Genomic DNA, 18,465 nt, shown 5'->3' on the forward strand with positions numbered 1-18,465 from the left:
GCGTTTTGCGGATCCGATCCATCTATCAGTGGATCCGTAAAAATCATGCGGATGTCTGAATGGAGCTTTACAGGGGGGTAATCAATGACAGGGGGGTAATCAATGACAGGGGGGTGATCAGGGAGTCTATATGGGGTGATCACCACAGTCATTGATCATGCCCCTGTAAGGCTTCATTCAGACGTCCGGATGCGTTTTGCGGATCCGATCCATCTATCAGTGGATCCGTAAAAATCATGCGGATGTCTGAATGGAGCTTTACAGGGGGGTAATCAATGACAGGGGGGTGATCAGGGAGTCTATATGGGGTGATCACCACAGTCATTGATCATGCCCCTGTAAGGCTTCATTCAGACGTCCGGATGCGTTTTGCGGATCGGATCCATCTATCAGTGCATCTGTAAAAATCATGCGGACATCTGAATGGAGCTTTACAGGGGGGTGATCAGGGAGTCTATATGGGGTGATCACCACAGTCATTGATCATGCCCCTGTAAGGCTTCATTCAGACGTCCGGATGCGTTTTGCGGATCGGATCCATCTATCAGTGCATCCGTAAAAATCATGCGGACATCTGAATGGAGCTTTACAGGGGGGTGATCAGGGAGTCTATATGGGGTGATCACCACAGTCATTGATCATGCCCCTATAAGGCTTCATTCAGACGTCCGGATGCGTTTTGCGGATCGGATCCATCTATCAGTGCATCCGTAAAAATCATGCGGACATCTGAATGGAGCTTTACAGGGGGGTGATCAGGGAGTCTATATGGGGTGATCACCACAGTCATTGATCACGCCCCTGTAAGGCTTCATTCAGACGTCCGGATGCGTTTTGCGGATCCGATCCATCTATCAGTGGATCCGTAAAAATCATGCGGACGTCTGAATGGAGCTTTACAGGGGTTGATCAATGACAGGGGGGGTGATCAGGGAGTCTATATGGGGTGATAACCACAGTCATTGATCACGCCCCTGTAAGGCTTCATTCAGACGTCCGGATGCGTTTTGCGGATCCGATCCATCTATCAGTGGATCCGTAAAAATCATGCGGACATCTGAATGGAGCTTTACAGGGGGGTAATCAATGACAGGGGGGTGATCAATGACAGGGGGGTGATCAGGGAGTCTATATGGGGTGATCAGGGGTGATCAGGGGCTAATAAGGGGTTAATAAGTGACGGGGGGGGGTGTAGTGTAGTGTAGTGGTGCTTGGTGGGACTTTACTGAGCTACCTGTGTCCTCTGGTGGTCGATCCAAACAAAGGGGACCACCAGAGGACCAGGTAGCAGGTATATTAGACGCTGTTATCAAAACAGCGTCTAATATACCTGTTAGGGGTTAAAAAAAACACATCTCCAGCCTGCCAGCGAACGATCGCCGCTGGCAGGCTGGAGATCAACTCTCTTACCTTCCGTTCCTGTGAGCGCGCGCGCCTGTGTGCGCGCGTTCACAGGAAATCTCGCGTCTCGCGAGAGGACGCGCCGGCGCGTCCAGGAGGAATGAATCAACCACCTCCAGGACGCGTCTGTGCGTACAGCGGTCCGGAGGTGGTTAAAGTGGATGTAAACCCCCAAGTATGCAGTATAGCACCCTATAGTATACAGCACCACACAGTATGCAGTATAGCACCCTATAGTATACAGCACCACACAGTATGCAGTATAGCACCCTATAGTATACAGCACCACACAGTATGCAGTATAGCACCCTATAGTATACAGCACCACACAGTATGCAGTATAGCACCCTATAGTATACAGCACCACACAGTATGCAGTATAGCACCCTATAGTATACAGCACCACACAGTATGCAGTATAGCACCCTATAGTATACAGCACCACACAGTATGCAGTATAGCACCCTATAGTATACAGCACCACACAGTATGCAGTATAGCACCCTATAGTATACAGCACCACACAGTATGCAGTATAGCACCCTATAGTATACAGCACCACACAGTATGCAGTATAGCACCCTATAGTATACAGCACCACACAGTATGCAGTATAGCACCCTATAGTATACAGCACCACACTAGAGTTGTTGCGATACCAAATTTTTGATTCGGTTTCGATACCATGAAAAAGTATTGCGATACTCGATACCATTCGATACCACGCGAAAAAAATAAACAAAAAAAGCCACGTGCATTCCTCATTTTTAAAAATGGCGAATCGCGCAGTTTTTATTTTATTTTTTCTGTTCCGGCATTCACCACCTAGATTTTTTTTTTATATTTTAATAGTTTGGACTTTTCTGACGTGGCGATGTAATATGTTTATATATTTTATATGTGAAATTGGGAAAAGGGGGGTGATTTATACTTCATATTTTAGTGTTTTTTTTTTTTTCACTTTTTATTTAATAACTATTTCCCCCCCTTAGGGGCTAGAACCTGGGATCTTTCATCCCTTTTCCTATTCACCCTGATAGATCTCTATCAGGGTGAATAGGACTCCACACTGTCCCTGCTGCTCTGTGCTTTGTGCACACAGCATCAGGGATGTTACCATGGCAACCAGGGCTTCCTGGCTGCCATGGTAACCGATTGGAGCCCCAGGCTTACACAGCTGGGGCTCCGATCAGAAGCTGCCACTGCACCACCAATGAGGGGGAGTGGAGAGGTCCCTGTGGCCACTGCCACCAATGATTTTAATACTGGAGGGTTGAGAGGGGCCGGCGCACTGTGCCACCAATGATTTTAATGGGATGGGGGGATTGAGGGGGGGGGGGCACACTGCACCACCAATGATTTTACCCCTTTATACAGGAGGCGGGTACTAGCAGATCAGCGGCAGTTAACTGCCGCTGATCGCAGCTCCCTGTCAGGGGCAGGGTGCCGGCAATGCGATTCTGCTGCCGGCACCCGCCTCCTGTATGTGTTAAAGACTGACTACTGTATATGAGTCCAGACTTTCACTATTAGGCCACACAGAGCGGCGCCCAGCGATGTCTCAGCACTCACCATTTAGTCCTGGGCGCCGCTCCGTTCGCCCGCAGTGCCCCATTAATGTCTCCTCTCCTGCTCCACATGCTGCTGAGCTGATTACTATCGGAGCGATGGGAGGAGACATCAGCTTCACTAGTGGGCGTTCCTTCTCCCTGGCTGTAGCGCTGTCCAATCGCAGCGCAGGGAAAAGGAACGCCCACTAGTGAAGCTGATGTCTCCTCCCATCGCTCCGATAGTAATCCTATCATTGGGGGCGCAGTGCGCCCGCCCCTCCTCCGCCCCTCTCTTCTCATTGCCGCCCCTCCTCCACCCCCTCTCTTCTCATTGCCGCCCCTCTCTTCTCATTGCCGCCCCTCCTCCGCCCCTCTCTTCTCATTGCCGCCCCTCCTCCGCCCCTCTCTTCTCATTGCCGGTAGCGGCAGCAGCACAGGGGGAGGGAGGACAGCTTCCTTCTCCCCGTGCTGCTGAGAGAGAACATGAGCGCGCCGATAGCAGCGCGCTCATGTTCAGAGATACTAGACTGCGCAGAAGCGCAGCCCAGTATCGAAAAAACGGAAATCCCGGTATCGTATCGATACCGGGACAAAAGTATCGATTGGGTATCGAAATTTCGATACCCGCAACAACCCTACACCACACAGTATGCAGTTTAGCACCCCACACTATACAGTACCCCACAGTATATAGTAGAGTAGTATAGACCCCCACACTATACAGCACCTCACTGTATACAGCACCCCAAACTATACACGATACAGCCCCCCACACTATACAGTACAGCACTCTACACTATACCGCACCCACAGTATACAGCCCCCCACACTATACAGTACAGCAGTATAGCACTCCCCCCACTATACAGCCCCCCCCCCCACACTATACAGGCCCCCCACACTATACAGGCCCCCCACACTATACAGCCCACCACACAGTATACAGGCCACCCCCCCCCCCCCCCCACACACACACAGTATACAGCCCACCACACAATATACAGCCCATTACACAATATATAGCCCACCACACAATATACAGCCCACCACACAGTATACAGGCCCCCACACAGTATACAGCCCCCCACACAGTACACAGCACCCCACTATACAGTAGTTTACAGTATATTAAAATAACAACCCCATGTCACCTTTTTCTGATGTAATCTTTACACAGAAAAGCTCCACAGTTAACTTCTGCAACACTCCTGATAGGACCTGTGATGACTTCATAGCCATGTGACCAGTAATTGCTAGGTTACTGGTCACATGGTAATGATGTCATTAAGGTCCTAGATCAAAACTCATTAAGGTCCTAGAATTAAGATCATTAACACAGTACGATCATGATGCCTGTGTAGCCGACAGCCTGACACCCGGGGCAGTAGCTAGCAGGGCTCAAGAGGCAGCTGCCTTGGGCCCCCCCAGGAGCAACTGGGCCCAGGGCAGCTGCCCCTTTTGCCCCTTGGTAAAGACGGCCCTGGCGGCAACGCTGCTAAATGACGGTTGGGAAGTTGGCTGGTGGGTTCACTGGGCAGGCGGGCCCCCAGGCAAGTGGGGCCCCCGGGCAACTGCCCAGCGTGCCCATTCGAAAAGACGGCCCTGCCTACATGGTGACTACACATGGGATGGTGTTGTTGGCTTCCTGGCTAAAATGCAGGAGTATGACTGGAACTGTCTGCAGCTGTAGCCTCTCCTCAGCAAGCACACCCTCTCTCCTTACTTTCTACATACAAGAAGTCTGCAAGGCTCTGCTATTTATCATCTCACAGACAAAGCTGCAGGACCTGCATATTTAGATCATGTGATTAAAGGTCCTTGTGCAGCTGCCAGCATATTATCCAACAGCAATATTACAAATGGTCACTAGGTGGCAGCATAACTACAGTGTGTTTATGTATACATGTACAGTGCAGCCTCTTCACATTTGCAGTGCATACATTTGTATCACAGTGCATTTCTCACTGCCTCCAATGCTGTTCACCTGCGATATCCATTGCATCCTGCCCGAGGCAATATTAATGTGATGCGCTGTCACGGGCCGTCTGTGACATTTGCCATCATTGTGCAGCTATGTACAAGGGCCTGTGCACACAGGATGTTCCACCCACTTTAGTGCAATACTTTTTAAGGTACCCTTATTGGCATTCTTCTGCAGTACCAGGCCCATGGTAGGATATTACTTTGCTGGCATCTCACATCAAACTAAAGGTACAGTAGACATGGCGAATAAAACATGGTAGCATGTGACATGGCACACTTAAAGGGGTTATGTCAAAAAATTGAAAACAGTTTTTTACTCACATTATTTGGAGGACTTTGGCATATTCTTCAGTGATTTGGCTAATGCAGTCACTTAACAGGTCAATAATTGAACTTAGATCAAGTGACAAGTTTAGAGAGATTGTTCAGGACTAGAAAAAGATGGCTGCTTTCTCCAAAAACAGCACCAAACTTGTCCACAGGTTGTGTGTGGTATCACAGCTCAGCCCTAACTGCTTCAATGAAACTGAGCTGCAATACAAGATACAACCTATGGACAGGGGAGGTGCTGTTTTTTGAATAAAGCAGTCATCTTTTTATAATCCTGGACAACCCCTTTAACTGCAAAGGATTTTCTTGTAAGAAGAACAAACCTGTTTCCAACCCTCTTACAAGCATCCATGTTTTACTAATACTGTGCAACCCCTTTAAGGACTATGGAAGAAATAGCTCCCATTGTGGATGTTGCCGGATGCAATCTCAAGGATCAGATTTATTTATAAAAGTTTTTATTTTCTACGTTATTAATATATCATCATTGCTTGTTTTCGTTGCTGATGGTGGAACATTTGCCAATTTGACGCCAGTTACAGCCAATTATGATACTCGGCTGATGGTAATTGAAACTGATTATTCCTTTTTATAATACAAATTGCGATAAAAGTTCAGACTGCTCAAAATAGAGCCATTTCATTCCCAGTATTTTGAATTTTTGCATTCATTAAAGTCTTCACGAGGTGGAGACTTTGTGATTGAGAACATTTTCTTTCAAAATATAAATTCTGATGTATGAACAGAGCCTGAATACAACCTGTGGCCATTTATTAGTGTATATATCCTTAAAGGGGTTGGCAAGGATTAGATAACATGGCTGCTTCCTTCCAGGAAGAGCTGCATGTCTGCTGGTTTCTGGTATTGCAGCTCACCCTCATTGGAGTAAATACCATTGCAATACCACCGCTGGACAGGTTTGGTACTATTTCTAGAACCTAAACATGTTAGAGAATACTCAAAAAATAGAAGGGGGTTTCCCTGTTTTGGGCCTTTGTCTAATAGCTGTAGTGGAGAGTAATGGTCCGTCTGTCCCTGTAATGCATGGAAGTGTCTGGTCACCCAACAAGATAGACTGTTTGTAGCCTCTCTCCATTTTCCTGGCCTTTTAAAGGGGTTCTGCAACTTTATAATAACATTTTTATCTGCCAGGAACACCCCAAACACTGCATATGTTTGCCCCATATACCTGTTTTTCATGTCATCATGTCACGGGTGAAGTTGCAGATAGCTGGAACTTATAAATAAACGACCGACTGGCTTGATCCCAAACTAAGGAGCATATAGGTGAGCCCTATAAAACCCTAAGAGCTCTCCCTGACTGCTAAGCACATACAAGGGTCTCAATGTTGGACGATTGCATGCCCACGTAGCTAAGACTGTGTGATACCTGAAAACCCTATAATAATGAGGGGACATGACCACCTGCTCCCTGCACTTAATACGGACAGAGTCAGGGTCACCTAGAATCAAGCCAGCAATGAAACACAATAAAGGAAAAGACTTATCTGAGCAAACAGCAGCAGCAGCCTCCAGCAGTGAACACTTCATTCATCCAGGAACTAGTATAAACCGCAAAGTGAGGCAGTATGAGAGGGAATATAAAGGAAGACAATTAGTCTAAATAAGTGACACCTGGCAGAAGGAAAGGAGATGACAAAGTGAAACCAAAACAAAGAACGTCATACAAGAGGTAGAGAAGAATGTCTGTCAGAACTTCTCAGAGAACTGGCGGTGACACATCACTTTCCTTACCCTGATTTCAGCATTACTGCATCCTGGCAGGAAGTTTACATGCAGAACTTCCTGTTGTCATCAGCTTCCTGTTGGGTTTTCTAACCAAACCCAGCATACTTTGCTCTGTAATGTTTCACAGGGCTTGCTCCCCCTGCCATACTGTTCCCTCTGCAGTAGTCACACTCACTACACCCTCTCTCCATGTTAGATTGGCAGGGAAAGCCCTGTGAAACATTACAGAGTAATGCATGCTAGGTTTGGTTAGAAATCCCAGCAGGAAGCTAATGAAAACAGGAAGTTCTGTATGTAAACATCCTGCCAGGATGCAGTGATGCCAAGAACATGGGAAAGAAAGACATGAAAAACTGGCATATGGGGTAAAATATGCAGGATTTGGGGTACTCTGGGCAGATAAAAAATATTTGACAAAGAGACATTTTTAGAACTGGTTTAAGAATTTATAATCATTCATGAAGTTTGGGTTATACCCATCTCAAATATTAATGGCATATTGCTAGGATATGACATCAATGTACAGTGCCTTGCAAAAGTATTCACCCCCCTTGACTTGTATTTTGGTGCCTCACAACCTGGAATTAACATGGATTGTTTGAGGATTTGCATCATGTAATTTACAGAACATGCCCACAACTTTGAAGATTTTATATTGGATTGAGATCTGGCCTTTGACTAGGCCATTCCAACACATTTACATGTTTCCCCTTAAACCACTCAAGTGTTGCTTTAGCAGTGTGTTTGGGGTCATTGTCCTGCTGGAAGGTGAACCTCTGTCCTAGCCTCAAATCACGCAAAGTGGTACAGGTTTTGCTCAAGAATATCCCTGTATTTAGCACCATCCATCTTTCCCTCAACTCTGACCAGTTTCCCAGTCCCATCCCCACAGCATGATGCTGCTGCTACCACAATTTTTCACTGTGGGGATGGTGTTTTCTTTGATGGCCGAAAAGTTCAATTTTAGTCTCATCAGACCAGAGCACCTTCCTCCATACATTTTGGGGAGTCTCCCACATGCCTTTTCGCAAACTCACAATGTGCCTTTTTGTTTTTAGCTGAAAGTAATGGCTTTCTTCTGGTCTCTCTGGCATAAAGCCCAACTCTATGGAGCGTACGGCTTAATTGTCGTCCTATGTACAGATACTCCGGTCTCTTCTGTGGAACTCTGCAGATCCTCCAGGGTTACCTTACGTCTCTGTGATGCCTCTCTGATTAATGCCCTCCTTGCACGGTCCATGAGTTTTGGTGGGCGGCCGTCTCTTGGCAGGTTTGCTGTTGTGCCATGTTCTTCCCATTTGGTTATGATAGATTTGATGGTGCTCCTGGGGATCATCAAAGATTTGGATTTTTTTTATAACCTAACCCTGACTTGTACTTCTCAACAACATTGTCCCTTACTTGTTTGGAGAGTTCCTTGGTCTTCATGGCAGTGGTTGGTTAGTGATGCCTCTTGCTTAGCTGTTTCAGCCTCTAGGGCCTTTCAAAAAAGGTGTGTATATGTTATGACAGATCATACGACACTTAGATTGCACACAGGTGGACATCATTTCACTAATTATGTGACTTCTGAAGGTAATTGGTTGCACCAGAGCTTTTTATGGGCTTCCTAACAAAGAGGATGAATACATATGCACGTGCCAATTTTCTGTTTTCTAGTTCTAAACAATAGTTTTATTTATATATTTTTCCCATTTCACTTCACCAACTTAGACTATTGTGTTCTGATCCATCACATAAAATTCAGATTAACAAAACATTGAACTTAAGGCTGTAATGTAACAAAATATGAAAAAAGTCAAGGGGGGGTGAATACTTTTGCAAGGCACTGTAGATAGGTGCTGGTCTCACCTCTCCAGAACGGGACCTCAGAAGTGAACAACCTGCAGGTGCACATGCGCAGCCACCCTCCATTCACCGCTGTGTGAGTTCCAAAAATAGCTGAGCACTGACTGCTATTTCTAGCCTTCCCAAAGCAGTGAATGATGAGGTGGCCACACATGAGCGGTGTGTTCTCCTTTACTTACAGGGCCCCGTTCTCTAGATAGCAGTGGGTCTCAGAGGTGGGACCTGCACCTTTTTGATATTGATAGCGTGTCCTAGGGATATGCCACCAATGTCCCAGATGGGCCAACCCCTTTAAGGATAGGTCCACACAGGTGGGATTTGCTGCTGAATATTTCTGCAGCAAATCTGCAAAAGCACTTAGGGAGGTTTGCAGCAGCAAATTGGGATGATTTTTGGTATGAATTTCCCTGTGGATTCTGAAAAGAGAAAACAGTAGGTTTTAAAACCACAGTTGCTATTTTGCTATGCTAATAATACATTTCATTGAGGATTTATTGCAGATTTTGATTTCCCCATTAAAGTCAATGCGAAAATCTGCAATCAATCTGCAGCAGAAATTAACATTTTAAAATCTGCACCACAGATACATTTCTGTGCAGAAAATTTACACAACATGTGGAACTCAGCATGAACTAAGACTAATATGTATATATTATAATTTGTGGTCGTGGCCACCAGGTACGTACCTGACCCTACCAGGGATACCTAACCCAAGCGGTCAGAGTTGTGCCGCAACCGCGTCGTGGAGGGACACCTGAAAGAGGGCATCCCCTTTGAGAGTAGCAGGAAAAGGGGGCTGGGTGGGAGGGAGAACTCTGTACGCCGTACACGTGTGGGAGGGCGCCGGCCGCTGATGTAGGCAGCCAAGCCCCTCCCACAAATACAGGCCAATGAATCGGCCTTACACTTGTGGTCGTGGCCACCAGGTACGTACCTGACCCTACCAGGGATACCTAACCCAAGCGGTCAGAGTTGTGCCGCAACCGCGTCGTGGAGGGACACCTGAAAGAGGGCAAAAAACATACTGATAGGCAAAAGTAATTTATTGCGAGGTTATTACAAAGCCAGGTTCTGAAAAGCTGTTGACATCTCAGTATCGGGGTGAGGTATGTAACGGGCGAAACATGCCGAACGCCAACGCCCTAATTTCTGAATGACGTGTGCTGGTACTTGATTCTTGGATGCTGCTGACGCAGCGCCTATGCGGAACGAATGCCCTGAAATAGTGGAGGGGTCACAGCCCAGGCTGGCCACCAGTGACCTGACGTGGGATACGAACTGATGGGTGGTGAGTGGAACCACCCCGAAGGGCAACAGTGGACTGTTAGGCCCAGACCCCGACAAGGCGGACCGTAGCTGACGGAGCACCGTGACGGGGCACCATTGGTGTGACGTGGGAAAGAAGGACACCGGGACAGGGGGGCCCACCTGGGAGGTCTTGGACGTCCTGAGCAGTAACGTGAACCCTTCGGTGTTCTGGACCAGCTGGCTGACCGTGAGAAACTTGCTACTGCCGGAAGAACAAGTGAACTCCCCAGGCCTCAGAAAGCCGTTAAAGGCTAAATAGATGGCAGATTTGAGTACCAGGCTGGGCAAAACCCCGAAAGGATTACTGTCCAGGACGTCGGATAGACTGCGGAAAAGGGGCCCGGTGACCGCCTGCCTACGCCCTTGGCCTTGATGTCCGCATTTGCTTAAGCCCTTGAGTGCGGCTTTGACAGCGTGCATGGCGAACACTGATGGTCGTTCAGGATGACTAACGGAGAGGAAATGTTGTACACCCGCTAGGTACGACCTCACCGTACTGTGGGAGAGCTTGTGCACTGAATGGCAATAGCCAATGAACGCCAGGATGTGATCTGGAAAACTGGATTCCCCCTGAGGACATTCCCCCTGGAACCTGCGGAACATCTTCCACCCGGTGTGGTACGCTCTGGTCGTGTTGGGCGAGAGGGAATTGTGAATCAGAGCGTGGGCCGTCTCAAGGTGGTCGATTACGCTAACATTAAGGACTCGTGAGGAGGAACGGTGGCGCCTGTCGCGTCTGGCTCTGGCATGACCTGAAAGAAACGGGAAAAGTTAGCTCTCGATAAGGCGTCGGCAGCCAAGTTTCGATCACCTGGCATATGCGCGCTATGAACGTGGAAATGGTGGTGTAGGGAGAGCTGTACTAACCGTCTAAGGAAGCACATGACATGACTTGACTTTGATGACCCACTGTCTATGATGTCTACCACGGCTGCGTTGTCAGTCACGAACAGGACGGACTGATTCGCCCAAAGACTGCCCCATATGTGAGCAGCTACCACAATGGGGTACAGCTCGAACAGTGCCGAGGTTTGGAGGAACCCTGGGATTAGTTCCACCTCGGCAGGCCATCCGTCTGCAACCCAGTGAGTGCCAAATATAGCGGCAAACCCTGGCACGACAGCTCGGGAACGAATAGGGACACCCCATTCCACCGGTCCAAAAAATGGTCCCACATACAGAGATCCGCTAAGGCCTGACTGTCCAGACGCACTGGGCTGTCCTGTTCTGGGGCGGAGCTTAAGAGCGCCAGCAGGCGGGATATGAACGTTCTGCCCTGCGGAATGATGCGCATGGCAAAATTTAACATGCCCAGTAGCGACTGAAGATCAGTCTTAGTGACCACTGACGTGACTGAAAACCTGTGGATCACTTCTCTGACTCTCGTTAGCTTGTCCGCAGGCAACCTGGCTAACATGCGTTGGGAGTCTAACTCGATGCCCAGAAAGGTGATGACGGTGGACGGGCCCTCCACTTTCTTGGAAGAAACTGGTACCCCCAACTGGGAGAAACACCTTAGCAGCTTCCCTAGCCCCAGAGGAGCAGCCCCTGGCCTCTCAATCAGTAGGAAGTCATCTAAGTAATGGATGACGAATTCGCAGCCAACCTTGTGTGCCAGAACCCAGTGAAGGGCTTGAGCCAGCTGATCGAAGAGCCAGGGGCTGCTCCTGGAACCGAAGGTGAGTTTTGTGGCGAAATAATACAGGCCTCTCCACCTGATACCGTGCCATTGCCAGAGTGCTGGCATGATGGGGAGCAATTTAAAGGCGTCCGATATATCTGCTTTGGACAACACGGACCCAGGACCTGTCTTCATGATGATGGCGATGGCCTGGTCTATAGAAGAATACCTCATACCAACTTCTTCCGAAGGAATGAGGGAGTTGAGGCTGGGGACCTGGGAACCATGTGGGGCAGACAAGTCAATGATGAGTCTCTCCTTCTTACTGAACTTGCCTGTGACGACCCCCACGGGACTGACTCTCCACCGTTGAAATGGGGGCACTTCGAAAGGACCAATTAAGAACCCTTTGTCTAACTCGGACTCTATGAGTGTGTCTACTGAGCTAGGATTCCTTTCGGCTGACTGAAGGTTCCTACACTCGTATGTGACCTCTGGGGTCGTGATTAACCCCGTGTGGAAACCCTCATGAAACCCTGATACCAGAAACTGCACAAACCCTGGATTATGATGACCTTGCAATTGTAGCTGTAGACGACTAGTATTGACCACGCTCATGTAATTCTTCACCGATTTTAATGAGCAAGCTACTCGGGGGTGGGCCCTGAAGCAGTTGGTACAGATATGCAACAAACGGCATTGCCCGAAATTACAAGACGCGTAATTAAAATTGTTGCATATCTGGGCCCTACCTAACTGGACAATGGGTCGTCCTAGTTTATCTACCGAATTGGGGGGTCTGAAGATGTCGAGTGGTCCTGCTGAAGAGCCGGAGGGGTATGATGTCGTGCTGACAGCCGACTTATGGCACCACTCTACTGAGTGAAAGATAGACTGACAGGCAGAACAGGAGGGAGCTTTCAGGCCTGCAAAGTGTCTGCAGAACAACTCTGTGTCCAGGACGGACCAGTCTGTGACATGTTGAAACTGGGACAGGGCCGCAGCTGCTTTGGCTGAGAACGAACAGTGGTAATCATAGAACGCGTTCCCACCATACCTATGACCCAATTCTGTGACCCGAAAGAGGTACAGGTCTAGTTCCTCCCTCCTGTCCGGCCTGGCAGTACAAATGACGTCCCTGAAAAGGCTGAAAGCCATGACGAACTCTGGTATGTTCAATTTGCGATTGAGCCGGTGGTCGCGGCTTCTCAGGACCACCGACACTTCCCCGCAAGCTATGACCTTGTTGTCAGAAAGGTCCCTGGAGGCTATTAGTAGAGAAGCGAGATTGACGTCCCTACCCTCTAGGATGTCCTTTCTGATGCTGATGGGGACAAAATGAGACGGAGTCACGTTGGGGACTGGCTGGGCAGTACGAATGTCTGCCGCGGCAGAGGTGGAGGCGACCGGAGGCTCGGGTGAAGAGACCGATACTGCTGAGTTGTGAGCCTCGACTGACTCTAGTCTAGCCTGTATGGACGTGACGGCCGACGTCAAATTGTTCAACATGAGGTGTAATTGGGCCAGCGACGTTTGTATCGTGGTTGCGGGGGGATCACTGCTGCTGGGCACCAGGGAGTCTTTCCATAGCCGGTATAGCTCCGCTTTTCTGGCAGACGCCGGGAACGGAACGCCCCGCCTCGTCTGCTCCGCCATCAGCTTGGGAATAGTCCATGCACGCAGGGATAGCGTACTGCCCCCTTCGGACGACCCTGCAGCGTTTTCATGCACTGATGCTTCCATAATGTCAGACGCGTGCGACATCGCAGCTGTGGAAACAACAACGCAAGGTGACCAACTACCCTGGGCGACCACCCGTGTCCGTGAAGCTGTTTGACAACGTGGTAGAAAAGGTGCACTGTTCCTGTGAAGCACGCACACTAACCCCAGAACGGCCGTGAAAGAGTGGCCAGGACCGCCACCCGGAAGAACACACTGGAAGACCTAACTTACTTACCAACTCAGGAACTCTGCGCTCTGAAACCCCGCGGATGTTTTTTTTTTTTTGAAATGGAACAACCTGAACGTAAAACAGTGCATGAGACCACTCCCTTGCTAACAATCAATACCCCCCGCCACTGGTGTGAACCCCCACTACCTCGTTCCAAAGAAAACTCGAGTGAAATCCTAGGCTGACTTCTCTTGTGTTTTTTTTTTTTTTTTTTTTCTCTCAGACCTGGGAAACAAACAACACAAAGAAACCAGTCAACGCACGGGGTACAACTGATGGAGCACGAGCTGTGGCTGTGGATTTGATCAACGGATGGGGGTGGCATTGATTGACGTTGTCCACCCCCCGTCTCTGTCTGTCGTTTGTGACGAACCCCTACCTAAGCAGCACGGCGGCCCGTGCCAGACTTTAGGTGTGCGTGAGGCGCGGGCCGTTGCGTCCCCCACCGTGCTCCACCGTGAACCGCGTGGGAAGCGCGGAGCTCCCTGGCACCGAGGACCAAGTAGGGGGGGGTACCTTTGAGCAACGGCTCGCGCCTCACGCAACACAATTTTTGTGCCACGTGGAGAGCTAACGCGAGTCCCTGGCAGGGTGCGCAGTGCGGGGGGGCCCCTTGCGTTCGATGGCTGGCCCGCCCGCCGGCTGAGCACTCCTGCCGCGTGGGGAGCCGCGCAGCCCTCAGGCATGAACCGACACAGGGAGGGCCCCCGGTGGTGAGGGCCTATCCCTGCCGATAACGGAATGCCGCGTGGGGGGCCTCACCGGTCCCTGGTGGAGTGCTCAGTGCGAGGGCGCCCTCCTGCCGTCTGAGGGCCGACCCTCCGCCGGCTGAGCGCCTCCACCGCGTGGGGAAACGGCGTTGCCCCCTGGCATGATTTGGAACGGGGGAAGCTTAACCTGGCGCAGCCTTCCCCCTTTACCAATTTGCAACGTGCCGCGTGGGAGGCCCACCGCTCCCTGGTGGAGTGCTCAGTGCGGTGGTGCCCCCCTTTTTTAGAGGGGCCGACCCACCGCCGGCTGGGCATCTCCGCCGCGTGGGGACATGGTGGTGCCTCCTGGCTTGGACAGAGACGGGAGGGGGGGGCCTGTGTGGCCTTGCCCCACCCCGATTGTGGCAAGGAGGGGCCATATGGAGCCGCCCCGCTCCCCGACGGAGCGCTCATGGCAGGGGCGCCTCCCCCCAACTGGGGGGCCGGCCCGCCGCTGAGGGGCACGCCCACCACGTGGGGGAGCGGGCAGTACCGGCTGAACATGGAGCGTGGGAGGTGGCCTGAAGAGGTGGACGGGGGCGGTCTCTCCTGGCCATGGCCCCGCCCCCCGCCGGCGAGCGACCACCACGCCCGACCTAAGCGGCGGAGGGGGGAGCGCCGCGTCGGCTCCACCACCTCCGTCGGACGAACGAGGGCATGTGAAGTGGTCCGGAGCGTGGGACCCGCTTACCAACAGGGCCGACCGCACCACCGGACATCGACTTACCTGACCTGTTCGGCAGGACTGTCAGGTACAACGCACGCTCCGGAACTCTAGAACTCTGTACGCCGTACACGTGTGGGAGGGCGCCGGCCGCTGATGTAGGCAGCCAAGCCCCTCCCACAAATACAGGCCAATGAATCGGCCTTACACTTATACTGAATCATTTCCCACAAAACTATATATCAATCTGCTTGGCTTCCTCCAACATAGAGGCGGTAGCCCTCATACGGCTATGTGAACAGAAAAAATAAATATTATGGACCCCGAAAAGCAGGGAGTGAAAAATGTAAATGCAGAAACAGAAAATCATCCAGGGCTGAACGGGTTGAATAAATGGGGAAAAAAGACAAAAACATTTTGTGTTACTTGGCCACTAGAGTTCACAAGAATATAAATCTTACTTCTAGGTACTCCTGTAGGGGTCACTATGTCGTGGCTCCATAAACATGGGTGTAGTTATGTTGGATACCAGGAGACAACGGTCACACCCAGGTCTGGTGATTGAAGTGGGCCAAAGAAGAAGGGGCAACAGTATAACAAATGGCACATGATAGGTGGAGAGAGCCCTGTTGCAGATTATGCTTTGAGACTTGGAAACTATGAGTTATAGAATATAAAAAATATAATAACTGTAATACAATTTGTTTTCAATTTTTTTTTGCAGAATATTAAATGGATTGTCTATTTTAGCAAGCCTTTTTTGTTAGAAAGGTCCTCCAGTGATAAACTCATCAGTTGGTATACTGTCTCACCCTCACAATGAGCTGGAATTTGTAGAAGAACCTGGCAGCATGTGTTCAGTTTCCCTACAGCGCCACTACAGGGGAAACAAGGCATTACACAGTTATCACTGAAATGAATAGGCTGTCCCTCTAGTGGTAGAGGAAGAGAGACGCCCTTTGTGGCAAGTTTCCAATCTAGCAGTAGATGAGGGTCCTGAACATGGGACTTCCGCCTATTAATCGGAATTCCACACATCCTCTTTAAGCTCCAGTCACTGTTCAGATACTTTTTGTTCCTTCTCAAAGGTATCGGGCGATTAAGACTATCAGTCCTTGCTGAAGATAGACTACAGATGAAATGGAGGGAGGCAGAAGGACTCAGCAATGGCTACAAGGTCCTAGTTAGACCACTTACAGGTGAGATTATGAAGATTGATGTGATCCCCGCATCACCTGTAACCAACAAAACCAAGACCTTCTCTTTTATTTCAGGGGACCCAGAGCAAGAGGTAATGCTGAAAACCAAGACCCCCAAAGTGACAGTAGGTGGCCTGGATCCTGGAAAGGAATATATTCTCCAGATACATGTGATTCAAGGCGAGAACGACATTCTGATAGCAAAGAAGAGATTTATCAGTGAGTAACTGTGTGGAATTAAAGGGGAACTGCGCAAAGGGCCAAAAATAGTATACTTGCCAGGTTGGAAAGTCCAAGAGGCTCCCAGAAAAAGGGACTTTCTGAAAAGCTGGTGAAGATGCTGCATCTACAATTTCAGTCTTAGTGCCCAAACGCATACCTCTCAATTTTTGGTAAACCCAAGGAGGGGCAAAACCAGTGGAGGAATTCTTTTTTTTTTTTAACTAAGCCACTCCCGTAATTCCATCCAATGATTATCTATACACGCCCAATCCCATACAGCCCCCACACAATTTTGCTGCTTCACAGTAGTGTTGCCTGCTTAGTGCCTCTTCCCAGAAGAACTGCCCCTTTACAAAATTGTTGACCCACTAGGGCCTCCTTACAAGAACTGCACCTTAGTGCCCCCTAACAATAGAACTGCCCCCCTTAGTGCCCATGTTACAAAAGTGTTGCCACCTTAGTTCGTTCCCACATTACAAAAGTGCTGCCCCCTTTGTTACCCCCTTACAAAAGTGCTGCCACTGTAGTTTAAGTAAAATATAAAAGTACAACTTACCTAGTTCCCCTGATTTACAGAGCACACCATCCTCTGCAAGCAGTGGTTTTAGTCCAGCCTATTCTCTGCATATTTGCCATGTTGCTGCCAGATCTTCGCCAGTCCCCATTATAGTTAATGGGGCCGGTGGGCATTCAGGCAGCGTCCGGCAATGCTGGATCCAGAGTGGTCTCACAGGCTGTTCCCTGCCAGAACAGCCTGCTGGATCTATGAACACTAGCCTAACAAGTATGACCTATATAGACCTCAAAAAATGTATTAAAGTGGTTGTACAGGACTAGAAAAAGATGGCTGTTGCACCTGGTGATGCTGTAGGTTGTGTCTGGTTGGTATTATAGGTCACTTCCATTAAAGTGCATAGGCCTGGGCTGCAGTACTGCATACAATTTGTGGACAGATGCTGTTTCTGGAAGAAAGCAGCCATGTTTATTTAATCCTATACAACTCCTTTACAAATTCATTAATGGTAAGGATAATTTGCAGAAAGTTGTTAGACATTTTGTGAGAAACTGCAATGGAGACGGATGGTTATCTAAGTAGTTTGGATGTGTGAACATTTATATAACTGATTGTGTCTATTATATGAACATAGTAGATGATTTGAAAGCTCAATTCAAGACTGATAAGAAGAAACCAGAAATAACTCCAACCCTGAGGACCCATGAGATGGAATCGTCCCCATCTGTAAGGAACAGCACATCTCAGACAGGTCTGCAGGAGGTCAACAAATAGTTTTATTCTTTTCTCCTATGCTTTTCTCTCTTGTATCCCTCTTCTGCATTCTCATCTCCTCTCGTGTATTATCTTCTCCCCTTCCTCCTCTCTCTTCTCCTCTTGTCTTCTGTCTCCTCTACTGCCCCTTATCTTTCTTTTCCACTCCTCTCCTCTCATCTTCTCTCTATACATCACTTGACTAGGGTATTGTATAATTGTCAGAAATTCCTATTCTTGTACCCCAAACTTGACCCCCACCAACTCTTACATAACCAAATAAAACACACAGACGCGCTGCGTGACAATGGAATATATCGGTCACAGCAGCTTCTTAATTGACAAATAAGTATAAACATCCAATTACATAACATTAAAGGGATTATTGAGTTTTTTTCAATTGATGACTGCTGACACCCCTGCCGATCAGTTGTTTGAAGAGACCGCAGCGCTGTGTTCTCCTCACTGTTTACCTGCTCGCCGTTGACATTGCAGCGGTAAGCAGTGTAATTACCACTATGCTGTCCCCATTCACTTCTGTGAGGTGACTCTTTCCTATTCACTTAAAGCTGGAGCCGTCCCATTAAAGTGAATGGGACGGCATAGTTGTAATTAGACCTGCT

The 18,465-nt window shown here is 49.1% G+C and overlaps 1 protein-coding gene across 2 annotated transcripts in view; it reads left to right on the forward strand.

The window, feature by feature from the left end:
* Positions 1-18,465, forward strand: part of COL20A1 (collagen type XX alpha 1 chain) — a 141,539-nt gene that overhangs the window by 30,005 nt on the left and 93,069 nt on the right. The window contains exons 3-5 of one of the 2 annotated variants that reach the window (XM_040437853.1): positions 16,243-16,353; positions 16,429-16,572; positions 17,724-17,840. The exons of the other annotated variant lie outside the window; for it this stretch is intronic. Coding sequence (XP_040293787.1) covers positions 16,243-16,353; positions 16,429-16,572; positions 17,724-17,840 — 372 coding nt within the window. The remainder of the gene's footprint in view (positions 1-16,242; positions 16,354-16,428; positions 16,573-17,723; positions 17,841-18,465) is intronic. 2 annotated transcript variants of the gene reach the window in all.

Source organism: Bufo bufo, chromosome 6 (assembly GCF_905171765.1).
Source record: "Bufo bufo chromosome 6, aBufBuf1.1, whole genome shotgun sequence".
NCBI lineage: Eukaryota > Metazoa > Chordata > Amphibia > Anura > Bufonidae > Bufo > Bufo bufo.